The sequence below is a fragment of the Balearica regulorum genome, chromosome 10, assembly GCF_011004875.1.
Source record: "Balearica regulorum gibbericeps isolate bBalReg1 chromosome 10, bBalReg1.pri, whole genome shotgun sequence".
In the NCBI taxonomy this organism is placed as follows: Eukaryota; Metazoa; Chordata; class Aves; order Gruiformes; family Gruidae; genus Balearica; species Balearica regulorum.
The window spans coordinates 3,459,231-3,474,911 of NC_046193.1; the positions used below are offsets into that span (position 1 = coordinate 3,459,231).

Here is a 15,681-nt window from a genome sequence, read left to right on the forward strand (position 1 = left end):
ATTTAAAGGATTCCAGAGGTATTGAAAAATATGTCTTGGAAGAGTTCCATGCTATTTGCACATCTAGTCTTGCAAATCCAATTCCCATAGTACAGTGGTGGAGAAAATACTTATTGGAAAGGGCAGCCTTGTAAAACATGAATGTAACTTTTCAGCCTGTCCCGTACAAGACACCTCTCTTCTTCAGGGGAGCTACTGAAGTGGACTAAGTGGTTTCAGGCAGCAACTGCCACCAACCAGCAATATCTTGCTTTTAGTTTTCTGGAAGATTTAAAAGTTTCCTTAGATCCAAGTGTAGGAGGCTATACATAACAACTCTTAAATAAGGAGATCAGCTCACTTTTGTATTTGCACAAAACCAGACATGACTGAAAGGAGGCCTTTCAGTAGAGGTCTTCTCTCACATAAGTAACAGGGGAAAAAAAAAAAAGAAAAAAATCTATAAGAAACCAATTAAAACCCTAAAAAAGCCAGAAGAAACATGCCTGGTTATTTTGGCACGTTCTGCAATTGACTGATTTGGCCAAGCTTGTCATGGCACAACTTAGGTTTTGCTATTTTCGACCTTTCACATATTTAAGTTTTCCTGCAGGCAAGCTGTGCTTCTCTCAAATATTTCTTTCCCTACAATATCAAAAAGTGCATATATACGTGTCTTGAAACACATGCTCCTACGTTAACAATAATGAAAATGCCCCTAATGTTACCGATTCTTTAAAAAAACGTTTAGCATTCAGCATTCTTCAGCAAAACTGGATATCTGAGCCAGCAGCTTCTAAAGGTCACAGGTTTTTAAGCACGTCACTCAGCTCCCTGTGCATGTGTTCCAAATATGAGTAGATAATAATATTATTGCTAGAACTTTTACAATTGCGTAAGCACGGGATATTTTAAATAGCTCATGTACGGTGTTTGCTGCAAAAACGTAATTTCTTTTTTTGCCAACACCGCAGGCCAAAACTTTCCCGTATTTTATCGTAGGAACCAACCGAATGCTACAAATTCCCAAAAGAAATTCTAAGTAGTAGATAGTGAAATAAATGTTTTATGATCTATATCTGAAATAACAGTATCATTCCAAATAACTAGGAAAATAAAAAGACAAAATTTGTTCATGGTACCTTCACAAAGAAAAGTTTATTATTACCTTAAGTACCTACAACTACTAAAGAGGATTTTGTAACATTTTAAAGTTACTTTTCCAAAACATAAAGGTGCATCTCCTAACATCAAATTTTTATTATTTAAAACTTTTCATTATAAAATCCTGTTTTCAGGTACAGATATATTTATTCAGACTCCTACTGTTTGAACAAAGTGTTTTATGATAATTAGCTTCAAAAATGTTAATGGTAATTTTTGGCTGCACCCAAAATGCAGGCATAGGGAAAAATACTTATTGCAATAACCTGACAGCCTTATCATTCAAGAAAAAAAACACAAACATGCATTGTCAACAGACTTCATCAGGATACAGCTAAAGTCTTCCGTCAAAATGCTCTAATGCTGCTGCATACTTACTAACTTTGCACGATTTGCAGAATATCAGGAAGGAAAAAACACCTGGAGGACTGGGAGTAAGGGAGACTTGATAAATTGGACTGAGGCTGTCTGGACAAGGAGGTCAGTCTTTCTCATGCTAGCAGATAGGCATGGGGAGAGGAAGAGAAGCAATGAGCAGAAAGAACAGACTGTGATTAGCTGGCCAATGAATTTCGGAAGCAGATGAAAAATGTTTTGGGAGTTAAAACTGGAGACCAGTGAACAGCCACCTTCAGGCTAGATGCAAGTTTGGGGAGTGGACAACTAGCTGGATAAAATGACTGGGACTATGTGGCTGTAAGTGGGAAGCAGCACTATACCTGACAAGTCAGAGGACAATTTCAACTGCCCAAGAGACTAGGATGAATTACAATACAAAGCATGCTAACATTTAGGTTGCCTCTGAATAGACCTTTCAAAGTGTCCAGAACTAAGATTAGAAACATGAAGAATGAAGAGCTGATTTGCATAAACAGAGAGAAGAGGCTAGGATAGGGAATGAACAATCTAAAAGCTCACCCATCATGCTGGAAACTCATATTCATAGCTCTCCTTTGCCCTAAAGCCGATAAAGTTTTCTACCAAGAGAACTCCCCAGCTACCAAGCTGCATGCTATTCTGCAGTAGGTAGATTCCAAACAGATTTTACTGTCCTGTTATTACTGTGTATAAACAATTAAATATTTATTGGCATAAAGACTGGAACTGGATGGTCTAACTATTAACCTATAAAGTATCAGAATAGTCTCCCTCAATCCTTCTTGCCCTCAAGTATCCCCTTCAAGCTAAACAAGTACTGAGACAGTGGAAGAATGATCCCATAAATTTTTGGCCAAGGCAACCACCTGAGAAGGAAGATGTCAGCATCCCAGTCTATACTCCATGATTATTTAACTTTTACGCAAAGGAGAGCAAGTTTGAGAGAAGATGATAAAATTCCCACCCCATACAAACACATTCAAGAAAGTGGAACAAATGTATCCAATTTCTTGCAAGCAAAATACAATGAAGAGAGCCTTCTAAATACTGAGTCATTAGAGCAAAGATGACTAAAAGTTATGTTGGGTTTGGTTTTTTTTTAATAATTCCCTTAAATTTTCATGCAAATGCACAAAATAAGATATTTTGTTTGGAATGAAATAGCAATTTCAAACAAATGTTACAGTGTCTTCAATTAGGTAACTTTTCTTTAACCTTTGGGCAAAGCTGACTTACATACTTTTGTTTCTTAATTGAAATAAAATTTGTGCAACCTTAATGCTAAATAGTATGACAAAAGGTCTTGGGCCTCATACTTAGAACTTTTACTCTCTCTGTAGCTCAGATCCCCTTCTGTAAAATGGGAATAATTTGACCTTATCGAGATTTAGTGAAGATAAGTGAACATGAAAATAATCAAGAAAACTATGATTGCAAAGCCATTTACACCATGAGCACCCTAGGAAGCCTTGATTAAATTAATAACCTTGTCAGCAGAGCAGGAACCTAATAATAATGAGACTATAAAACATAACAAAATGAGTACAAGAATGACAAAATATTGAATACCTGCACAGTGTTTTCTCCCTATCCATCCTCTGGCAAGATCAAAACAGATCGATTAAAAAAATTATTAGGCAGTTCTTCAACTAAAGACGATCATACTCATAAAACATGTGAACTTAAAATTGCACAACCTTATTTCTAGTGTTTCCTAATACCCAAATACTTCACTTTGCAACTTTTAAGGTAATTTTTTCTCCATAGTAAAAACATTATGTACAATGTTCAAGATAAAAATCAAAAACCATGGAAGTTCATCTGCCTGTTTAGGGTGACTTTTACCCCTCAACTTATCCCTATAAGTTATCCCTATAAGACACCTATCCCATTTACTCCTTTCAGCTGAAACCAGGCAAAGTCAGTGGTTTTGAGGCAAAACCAGATGAAGAGCTCACATGACTCCTAACAAAAAGCAATTTTCACACGGCCTCTTATGAACTGAACAGAAACAGGCAAGCCTGGCACAACTCAATGTTCTACAAGACATGCACAAAGGGACTAGTTCTGAGAGGTGCTGAAGGTCTCTGGGTACTGAGCACTGCAGGATCAGGCTCAACTTGCTAATGACTTTTCATAGGGTAGTGGGGATTAACCACAATGCGACTCCTGCAGTCATTTGCAGCCTGAATGAAACAGGAAAAACTCTTTTTGACTTTGCAAGGAAAGGGTTTGTGCCTTTTCCTTTTTGCTGAGAACAGCCCCTTTTCTTTTCTCTAGACAAAAAAAATGTTTTTTTCTCACTAGGCTTTACTTGGAAATGCTAAGGATGTGTCACCCCCTCCAGAGAATGACAGGCCAACAACTAGACCTTCTTTAACAGAGGACCAAGTTGTTGTTATACAGCCAATAAAAAAACTATTGAGGTGGAATCAACCACAAAACCATGGGTCCTCTGTCTGTCCAGCTCCCTTCCCAGGCACTAGAAACCTCAAATTCCTGACCATGGTGACAGACTGGAGTAGCAGCCAAAAAAGCACACAAACATGGTTGCTGCCCCCTATACCTGCCAGACAATTTCCTCTCCCAGGAAAGCATACAGAACAATGGAGTAGGGTATCTTCTCCTCTCTATTTCCCAGGCCATACATATAGACTCATCCATGGCCACAGCTCTCTTTCATGGCACTGCTTTAACATATCCAAAATTATCAACACCTCTATTATTACTGTAGCTACCACTATTAACTGTCTAAAGCTTTGACACTAAAAATTCCATGTGCCATACCTTGAAATTATGGTTATTTTTTTTAGAAAACCCTTAATCAAGCTATATGATTAGGATGAGAGAAACACCATAAGTAGCAGCTAACTAGACAGTCTCTGAATGCTGGGCACCATTATGAAATGAAAAGTGAAGTTTCAGAGTCTTACCTGTCCTTCTTTGGAACATAGCATCAGAGTTTGAAGAATAAAAAGTGACTTTTGATTGATTCAGCTGCTTATCTTAGCAAACTGTATACAGTGATGGAATGTGAACCTTCTCAAGGCTATGGCTTGCAAGGTTGTTTTAAGTAAGGTAAGAAATCCTTTAATCTCCTAATTTTTCCCAGAGTTGTCTACACTGATACCTGTAGCCAGTGACAAGTCTACTAACTCAAACGAAGTCTTAAAACATTAACAGGGATAGACATTTCTAAGCAGGAAAACAAGTGAAGGGAGTCCAAACTCCCAGACTTTGCTTACTGCTCCTCCAACAGGATCAGACTATTTTCGCTTATAGCTACAGATAAGTAGTTATCAATTACAGGGTCACAAAAATATTTTAACTTTTGAGGTCCTTGCATGTACAATGAGATTCTTCTGAGTGTACCAAAAGGAAAATAGCATCTAGGACCTACTGCAGTACTTCTTTCTAAAGTCTTTGCTTCTTTTTAAAACGAAAGGAAAAAAACCCAAAACGAAAAACCACAACAAATGCCAACCCTTCCAAGACAATAAATAGGACTGGACCCAGGCATCAAAGCTGCTAGAGAACGTTGAATTATCAGAGGAAGTGAGTCTATACCTACTAGGGTAGTGAGGAAACGGTATCCTCTGTACAGATCTGAGAAAGGGTAACTACTAGTCTGCATGTCAGGAAAGCTTCATACTACTGCAAAGTATCCTCTCAGTCATCACTGCACTTGGGTGAGTCGCTGTTTGACTTCAGCAATAGCTTTAGGAGTAGCCAAGGCCACAGAAGCAACAAAAGCTAGAAATAGTTCAGCATAGAGGCTGAAGTCTTTATTTGCAATCCTCAAACCAACTGAGGAGTTGGATTTGCTTCCAGTCACAAATAAATAAGGGCTCAGCCTTCTAGCCTAGATGATAGAAAAGACCTAGTAGTACTAGTTAAATGGGGGAAGAGACAGAGAAAGAGATAAAGAGACTCCTTTTCAAAGCCAGAAGTAAAGACATCCTTTTGGGCCTGGCATATTCATTTACACACGCATACACACAACACTAAATCCAACTTGTGCCCCTGCTACTAACCTCTCCTGGCATTTACAGAATGCCAGTCTAGTCTGCTGTGTGATACATAGCAACCTGTATATCCCTCGGTATTATTAACTCTTAGACTGAGAGCACTGGGCTTAAAAGAAACTGCAGAAACACACATTTGTGTAAATACTGAGTCTTCCCCAAGCATTTTTGTTCGGTTTTGGTGATATTTGTTTAATTAAAAAATCTGAAGAGATTGTGAATACTCTAGAAGACTGTGGTAATGTGATATGATTATCAAAAGGAAAGATGTAACAGCCTGACAGTTTACAAAGGCAGTATTCAGTTCTACATGTAAATGAGATCACATACAGTAAACAAATAGGATCACTGTTCACAATAATTACCACTCTAATTCACAGATTGCCTCAAGAGTAGGTAGTAACAGACCAAAAAAACCAACACAAAACCTCCCTCCCCCTCAAAAACCACAAACCCCAAACTTCCCCCCCCAGCCCAACCTTTACACAATAAATTGGCTTTATGTGGCCACGACTTAGAGGAATTTCAATTGCAGACTTAACATTGCAGAGAGCAAGCATAAAGGTTTTGAATGGTGTGGTTGTTCAGAAGAAACCTAGAGCATCCCCCTTCCCTTCACAGGCATCAGCTTAATTAATTGTAAGGAACCTGGTCGTCATGCAAATGAATTCAGTCCTGTGATTGGTTATTGCAGCAATGAAGATTCTCACACACTATCCACATGAGTTCTGAAAATAGCAAGGAGCATCTGCTCTGTGTAGACTACCCCATCAACTTTCCTTTTCCTATTTGTTTCAAAAAGTCTTTCAGTAAATTTATGGTTCCTGACACCAGAATTTATAAAGGAGCAAAACAGTATCATGTGAACAAGACCTCTGGCTAAGTGAAATAATGTTTCTGGTAACACTTATCTACAGACTGTAAGATGACTGCTGGACAAATTAACTACTCTAGTAATATATTTACTTCATATTAACTACTCTGTGATCTGCACTGCACATCTATACACAAAGACCTCTATTGTTCATTTATGTCTTAAATATATCAGACAGAACTTAATTATAATCTTCTGTTCACTCCAATTAGTTATTTTAATGCAAAATCAGTCCTGATATTTAATAAAGTTCATTATTCCACTTCTAAACTAGTTTGTCATGTCTATTTTAAATTTTGAAGCCATGCAACGTCACACCTACTTAAATTTTAACAATACAAATACCGCCCTCAGCAGGAAGAGCATACATTCATTTTCCAAGAGTGAAAAGCTATGCAACTTCAGTTTTGCTTGGACAGAGAAAGTAGGCAAGTTTAATATCTTAAGCTATTTTGGCCAGTGAACCATAGTATTACAAAAAGTTTGTCTTCAACACAACAAAAAAGAAGTTTCAAATAAATAAAATTGTTTCGTTTACCTTCTCTTCTCCCTTGAAGGACAGTCTTAATTTATGGTCCTTTCAAAGTGTAGCTATTGCTGTCCTGAACATAAAACAGGGCTCTGAACATACAGCCTCAGAATAAGGCTTTATCTTAATAATAAAATTAATGAGATTAGAATGGGCCCTCAAGAAATTTTAGTAGCCTGGAATTTTTGTTACACACTTTTAATACTAAGTCATCTCACAATTCAAAGTAGCGTTCCATTTCTAGGACTGTCTTAACACACACTGCACCCTGCAAGGAACAAATGTGCAACTACACATGCACTGATTAAATATTTATATTAAGAGAAAAATATGTGCCATCACAAAAGCAAACCATATTTTGTAAAGATATAATTCTCTTCTATTACTCTAACTAGAAATCAGAATCAAGGCGACACAAGAGAGTTAAACTCCCCTGTTATTATAGCTGAATAACTAACACTTAGATAGTCCTTTCAAAAATAATGAGATACAGAAGCCAAAGTATTAGCTCAAACATCTCAAAAGGATGAAGATGCAACTCTCAAACTCTTAAGAGAAGAAACATCCTGGAAAAAAAACCCAAGAAATATTTAAAATCATCCTCTTTCTTTCACCTCTGCCTCCTCATTAGTATGTGTTGGAGGCTCTTTCCTCTAGCAGCAAGAGCCAAGCTCCCGAGCAAGTGGCACACTTTGTTCTATGTTCTTTCAGGATATGGAATTCTCCTTTCCTTGTATCCTCTAAAAAAAGAGTTAAAACTCTCCTCCTGACTCTCTTTGGCTGTATGAGAAAATTTCCAGCTGAACTCACATCAGTAAGTGCTATAGGGTTACATGTATAAATGGTCAAAATATTGGAAGTTAACAAATAGTCTGATCGAACATAAAATTTATTGTACTTACTCCCAGAATTCCATCACTGGAGAAGTGGCATTTTGTAAAGAGACTTGACTGCAGTTGCTCATATTAAGTTTTTGAAATTCCACACAGTTTTCTAGAAAAGAAAAAAAGAGTATATTTCTTCTTGTCCATCTTCAAGTTAATGCATCTTGTAAAGCCACCATTCTATAATACGCTTTCTCTATCTGGTTAAAAGATTAATGTCACAGCTGCTACTTCTGCAACACCACATTTTGATCACCAGATCACAGGCCTATCCCAGAAAAATATCCATGCTGTATACTACGTTCTCCTATAACACACTTTCCAAAGGCACAGGTGCAATGGCAAGGGCCAATAAAACACCTGAGATGGAAGAAAGACACTTTGAGAAACTGAGACAGTTGAGTGGGAATTACAACATACTCGTACTCCAACTGCTGGTTCAATGGCCAACGGTAACAATTGGCATATGAAACACTGCCAGCAACAAGTTTCCACTTTGTCTTAATACAGCAAGTGAAAAGTCACTCTGGCTTATTATTATTATTATTATCTCTAATACAGAGAAAGGAGACCAAAGCAGCTCAGCATTGTTGAGTTGACAGTATTTGAACAGCAATCAACATCAGCTAAAGCTCCTTTGCACGGTTGCCAAAATTGATCCTGAAGCCTTCCACATCTATTGGGCCCACGACTAGTTCCCTCACATAACCTACAAGGCAAGATTTCAGATAGCTTTAGGTGTCCTCAAAGAACAAAATAATGACCAATTAATAAAAACCATGAAAGACAGTACAATTGGTACACGATTTGAAATCGGACAGTAATAGAAGGAATAAATGCAAAGACATCAGGAACATGGAAATAAGGGCATCGGTATGTATTCCTCCCCATAGATATTTGTGATCTTCAAATACAGTAAGTAGAGCATTACAAATAAAAATAACAATGAGAGGACAGATGCAGAGCCCTATGGTGCAAACCCTTACGAATACACACCTCATCTTTCATGTAAGAGGCTACTTTGCATGCAGTAAGGATTATTTATGTGACTAAGTTTTCAGAAGTAGTTTGATGAATGTTATTCCTCAACATCTGGCATTAAAAAGAGCGAATCCAAAGATCCACATTTAGTATTTTCCTTTCCATTTAAAGTCCTGATTTCATTAGAGTGAAAGAACAAGATTGTAACTTGTCACCAGGTCATCAGCTCTTCAGCAGAATTCACTTACTGTATTCAGGGAGAATAGATATGACTGCAAATGAGAGTCTTGGGATTTAGCCAGAATATCTTAAGAATTAACAAAATCCAAAGTCATCTTCTGCTATCCGACATCGTATTCTGCAGAAAAAAACATGCTTACACAACAACCTAAACCAAAAAGGTATGAATAAGTCTTCACTCCAGCATTCCTTTATCATGGTGTAGTGTGAGGTGATTGGCCGGTTTCCACAGACTTTTCTACCAGAATAATTTTGTTCCTGACATTTTAATGTATTAATCAATTACTCAAAAGCATTTGTATAGCAATAACCTCTACTGAGGTCATACCTGTATTCCATTCATGCCCACAGGTAGCCCAAGGAAGCTCTGTAGTAAAGCAGTTAAACAAATAGAAGATAGCCCATGCTAAAATGATGATGTAATATACATTTAGATGTGCCTCTATAACTTGGGTAGCATATCCAATGCCTAGAAAAAAAAATGTGAGACACAATAGAAAATGTTTATTTTTTAGGTAAAAACAAATGCTTATTACTTTAAGTATATTTTAACTTCAATTTTGATACAATTTAATTTATTTTACTTCAATTTTAATGCATTCTTTCGCAGTACAACACAGAACTGTTTGTTACCTTCAAATAGAGGGCAAACTTTCCTCCAGCATGTAATGCCTCCTTCACTAGTAAACTGTCCCAAGGCCGTCTCCAAGAAAAATACTGGTATTCCACAGCAAATAAAAAAAACCACATATGGGATGAGGAAAGCACCTACAGGAAACATTGAGAGGGTATTAGTTATAACAAACACATTTTATTTTCCTTATTTTCCTTAAAATTCCTTATTTTCCTAATAAAGGAAGGATCACCTATTAGCCACCTCTCAGGCATTGTGCTGAAAGTGCAGAAAGCGTTTACTCCTGGCCTCAAATATCAAAAGTTAACATGTAAGCCACTGTCATGGACTAAAAAAGACCAGACCAAAGTTCCTCAGTACCAATGAAATTCTGCTCATGTGTCCCTCCAACACAAAAAGGACCATGGTCTTGCTCAGCCCAACGGTTCTGCTCTGATCATCACCAAGTCAGTCTACACTATCTTCTCTTCCTTGCTTTTCTCAGGAAAGCAAGGATGAAGAAGCATTATGGAAATTAAAACCAAGAAGTCCTTTATGTGTTATTTGGATAAGCCTGATAATAAGGATCATGAAAAGGGAATGATGAAATAAACTTTAGAACAACTTACAAGAACAGGAAAGCACGGCTTGGCCTTATCAGCTGGAAATATTAATGTAAAAATGCAGGAAAATAACAAAGCATCAGTATTTTTGTTAGATGCTGACAGTAAACTCCAGCAGAGATAATGAATAGTACAATTCAGTGCTGAAGCATTGTATACAACAACAACAAAATCTCAGCGATTAACACATAGCAGAAGTATTGTATTATTTAATGATTGATGATGCTGTCAGGTATGGCACCTAAAGAACATGGCTGTGAAGTATGTTAAAGCAAAGAAATGAGAGAAGATACTTATGTTAGGCATAATGTCACTTGCTAATAACCTGGATTTGGGGTATTCCATTTAGAACGGAACCTAAATAATACAGAATAAAATACAGCCTTTTGTCTACATGGAGAATCAGTTAACATATAAGGCATAAAGAATTTTTTTTCCTTATTCCTCAAGTATTCAGACTTTCTGATGAGTCAAAGGATGAGGTGGAAAGAAGCAACTATATTGGTTTAGACTAAAACAAGGAAAGAAGGAAATAAATACGGAGAAGAAAGCAGAAAATAACCAATTCTGCCATTTTTATTTATGCCAAGAAAGTTTTACTGGTTTAACCAGACTAGCACAGCAAAGTACTGCACAGAATAATTTATCTGAAGTTGTAGGAAAATTACAAAGCTTTAACTAAGTTATGAAAATAGAGATTAGTACAACACACATGATGTGTTATATCCAGGCCTCGACCTACTCGCTCCCATACAAATAATCCCACAACACTAATTAACTTCATTTAAATGTCCCATTAAATGATGTAAGCATCCCACCGTTCATTCCATTTCAAGTCAACACAAGATATGCTAAACACACAAAAGTTTCCTGGATGCAGTTTTTCCTAGCAAGATGTGTTTTGCAGTGCTGTCCATCATTGCAGACATTGATCAGTTCTTTAGAACACTAGCAATAGCAGCATTTCCTTCCTTCAATGGGAGTCCTGAAAATCAGTTTGAGTATTAATGAACAGCACCTTAATAGCTACCTCTCTAAGACTAAATCTTTGTCAGAATATTAACTATGAACAAAATGTTTCTCAATATACTTCAGGAAAATTTCTACAACTACAAGGCAAATAGGTATCCTGTTCATGATCTTAAAAAACCAAACCACACCAAAACCCAAACACCACAACACACCCACAACCTGCAACAACTGTTACACTTTAGTCACTTTGATCAGAAAGTTGAGGCAAATAAATACAGCTGCTTTGACCCACAGTTTCTTTCTTTAGCCCAGCACATCAAGAGAGATCTCTCCATGAGTAGTCTCTTCCCTCAACCAGGCAATCTGCCTAGAGTTGAATCTCGGCTGCATCTCAAGCAATACATGAGGATTTCACAAAGAATGAAATCCTAAATCCTTACATATAAATCATGGTTTCTCTGTATGATGTACTGTACAAACGGTTTGAACAAAATCCTTATAGGCTGGGCAAACTGCTGGCCAGTAACAAATTCAACTCGGCCCACTCATATGCGCAAATCATAACAAAGTTAACCTGGAAACTTGTTGAAAGTATTAGCTTTGACTCTATTTTTCCAGCACTGTTCTGCAACAGGTACACATCATGAAAATTAGAGGACATCGGGTTTCCCATATTTCAAGAAATATCTAATTCTAAACATGCAAAGAAATTAATTTACCTAAACCCCCTACTAAATATCCATAAGAACAAATTAAAATCGTAGCAGCTTATGCCTACACTACCTGTTACGACTCAGGTAAGTACCAGAGAGAGCTTAGACCTCAGAAGTTCCATACAACTGCTTCTAGATTCGTTCAGTATCCAGCAAGTTATTTCATAACTAGCTCATATATCTTACCATTGTCTTCACTTACCACACACAAAGTAGTTTTCAGTATTTACATCTGATGCATGAAACAAGTCCAACTCTGGTCTAATTCCAGCAGGGCATTCCAGAGAGTTACAAAAACACAGGTCATAGACCAAGTCCTCATTGAATAAAATTGAAGTCAATGGCAAATTTCCCGTGGTGCCAGGACACGACCAATTAAACCACATACATTAATTCTTAAATAGTGGTGATTAAGTATGATATTTAAGTAAGTACTTTTTCATGAAATCACCCAAAAACATGGTTAGAATTTTTCTACCTAATATTATAGCCTTAAAAATTATAACATCACATTTTGACAAGCTAGCATATGGGCATGTAAAGGTTACTGTATTAACAAGGAAATCTTCATTATCTACTGAAAAAATATTTCTACCTTTTCCTCTGCCAAAATTTCTCTGGGAAAACTTTGACAACCAACAAGAAACTGTTCTGCATATCGTATCCAGCATATTACTATTTATGTACTAAGAGCAGTACTTGGTAGCATCATTCTGAAAGCAGGTGAATTCTTGTTATCTTAGTTTTTCCAAAGTACAGATAAAGAAAGGAGCTGCAAACCATAAACACATCTTCCACAGTAGCATTAGCCTTATAAAAAGAGCAGACAAAATGGGCCAAAACCATCCCTGAGTTCAGACAACTGTGCCTAGTTTTGGAGGGGTAAGGGAAAGAAATTTGGCACAGCGTTGTTAGCAAACAAACCCACTGAAGAACAGATCTTTGCATATCAGCCACTGAACATATTATTTTTCCCCCAGCCTATACGCTTACACTAATACTGATTCAGGCCTTACGTGGGGAGAAGGTTGAATCCAGTCCACAGAATTCTAAACTAAATTTTTAATTTACTTTTCTTTCCTCATTGCTTTGCAAGTCACAGCTGACGTGCTTACTGTCACATATCTTACATAGTTTTTACTGAACTATAACCAATACATGCCACATATTATACTTTGGTAGAAGTCTGTTCTCTCCCAAATAATATCCTTATTCTAAATTTTATAGGGTTTACTCTCTTCTTTGAGTAACAGGCAGCTTTTACATCTTCCCCTACCCTACTGTAGTGATTTGGGAAAAAATTTTCATATGACAAAGAAAAAAACCATAATCTTTGTAGCATTATCAAAACCAATAATCACCCTCTCCACAGTACACTGTTGTAAAAAATAAACTGCTACGTTCCTTTCTACATCAGACAAACTTATTTAAGTATGCTTGCGTCTGTCTGCACATGCAGAAGAAAACACACAGTGCTATAACAGAACACTGGATTCTTCCACGTTAAAAACCTTACAGATGTCAATTTACTAAAACAAATGAAAATTGTGAAAGTAAGCCACACAATACTTGTGGAGGAGAAGATAAGTGAAACACAATGACTTTTAGTTGCCAGATGCTTAATACTTCCCTATCCGCATGTACACTGAAATCCTGAATACCTATCTCTTACTAGTGCAAGAAAACGCTGTAAAGCATTCTTAACTGTTTATTTCCCACATGCTTATGGTGAGCTGTAAATCAACATATGATGCCATCTTACCTCCTCCATTCTTGTAGCAAAGATATGGGAATCTCCATACATTTCCCAACCCAATAATCTCCCCTGCCACAGAAAGCACAAATTCAACCTTATTGTTCCAGTGACCTCTTTCATGAACTTTCTTATCATTGCTGTGGACGAGGTTGGTACTTGAAGCTTCTGGGTCCAACGCATCTTCTGGCTTGCCGTTAATTATAGGAATAGTCTTTTCAGCTGTCATGACTGTTCAGCCTATGGGAGAACAAAAGAAAAACATACAGATGTTTTAAGTCACTTGTTAGTAATAACCTTCAATGACTAAAGAAGTTCCTCAGCATATCATTGGCTTCTTACTACCTACATAAATTTACAGGTGAAAGTGAAGGAGGTAACTCCGTAAGGCTGGAAAAGTTATAAAGAAGGAAAAAAGGAAAAGAAAGGAAAAAAATAAGAAAAAAAAGACAGAAGCTTATGTACAAGGGAAGGAGAAGATTTCCAAGTTGAGACAGACAACTTAGTAGCACGACATCATTTTAAGGCACAGACAGTGAAGCCTTTCAAAAATCCCTCCCCAAGCAAGGATCCCAGCTTGACTAACCTACCAGAGAACAGAGATCTCCTGCACCTTCCAGGCACACAATTGAGAATAGAAGAAGAAAAGGATGATGGAGAAGGGGGCCTGAATGGTTCTGGCCTGCCCGGAGGAGTAAGGGAGCTCCCAGACTACTCACCCAGGGCTCTGCCTATGCCTGCGCGGCTAGGAGAGGAACAGGGTCTCTAGCCCAGTGCTCGGCTCCGAGCAGACCTCTGCAGGCTGCCGCTCTTCGCTCTGTTGCACTGGAGGCACGGGGTAGGGCAGCCGCCGGCGCCCAGCGGCAGAGGCGGGCAGGGGGAGGCGGGGATAACGCGGGCAGCGTTAGGATAGCGAAGAGCCGGGAAGCCTCGTCCTGTTCTGCAGCTGCTGCCCGGCCGGCCAGGGGGAATAGGATGCTCCCCGCGCTCTGGAGCCGGAATTTGCAAATGCTTAGCCTTCCCCGGAGCGATGGTATAACACCCGCCTCCCCCGTCCGCCCACCTCAGGCTGTCCCGCCAGCTCCCCCCTCCTCCTCCCAGCATCACCACCGGAGCATCCCCAGCCCCTCGCTCCCCCGCCCCGCGCAAAGCGACTAGGGCCAAGCACCGGGCGGTACGCAGCCCCGCTCCTTGCATCCCCTCGGCTCCCCGCCATGCGAGGGGGAGGCGACCTGCATGCGGCCCGCGGCGGTTCGCTGCGCACCTGCCGGCCGCCTTGCTGCAGTGCCCGCCGCGGCGGCGGCGAGAGCCCGGCCCCGGCCCCGCCACCGCCCCGGCCGCCGGCTCCTCCGCGCCTGCTGCTCCCGGGGCGGCCGGGGGTTGGTTCTTTGGGGGGTTTGGTTCAAGTTCAGGCCTGGGAAGTTAAAAAAAAGAACCCGCCGAAAACAAATGACATTAACTTCAGCTGGAAAGGGCGAGGGGGAGAATGGGATAAAAAAATGTGGGGGGGAACATTTGGAAAGTGTGGAAACGATGTGGGCGCTCTCTAGTTACACTGGAAAAATGCAGAGACAGCCCACGTGGGCATCTCTAACCGGGGTTTTGCTTAAAATTCAAGCGAAGTAAGTGTAACATAGAAACAAGAATAGGAAAAAATAACACAAACTGGTTTACTTCAGGTTGAATGAAATATTTGAAATGGAAAAAAAAGTCTCTATTTAATTTCTTTCCCCCTCCCCCCCCCTTTTTTTTTTTTTTGTAGGTCAGTTATTTCTGCCCCATGTTTCTCAACCTGAACTAAATACCTCTTCCATTATTCATCTCTGCAGCTTCTCCTTCACAAACAGCAAAACCCAACTCAGGTTTTAGCTTCAAATCTTCCCTCAGATCCAAACTCTCAGTTGCAGCTATGCACCCATGTTTTGCTCTGCAACTACAGGTCTCTTAAATCCT

At 38.9% G+C, this 15,681-nt stretch overlaps 1 protein-coding gene across 3 annotated transcripts in view; it reads right to left on the reverse strand.

The window, feature by feature from the left end:
• SLC6A11 (solute carrier family 6 member 11) overlaps window positions 1-15,080 on the reverse strand; it is a 105,612-nt gene extending 90,532 nt beyond the window's left edge. The window contains exons 1-5 of one of the 3 annotated variants that reach the window (XM_075762767.1): window positions 14,448-14,799; window positions 13,738-13,968; window positions 9,688-9,822; window positions 9,383-9,523; window positions 7,852-7,942 (exon numbers count right to left, since the gene is read on the reverse strand). In XM_075762767.1, the coding sequence (XP_075618882.1) occupies window positions 7,852-7,942; window positions 9,383-9,523; window positions 9,688-9,822; window positions 13,738-13,957 (587 nt within the window). In that variant the 5' untranslated portion in view covers window positions 13,958-13,968; window positions 14,448-14,799. Of the gene's footprint in view, window positions 1-7,847; window positions 7,943-9,382; window positions 9,524-9,687; window positions 9,823-13,737; window positions 13,969-14,447; window positions 14,800-14,992 lie in introns of those variants that run through there. The other 2 variants (XM_075762768.1, XM_075762769.1) reach the window with 2 other exon arrangements.
• Window positions 15,081-15,681: the final 601 nt, after the last annotated feature.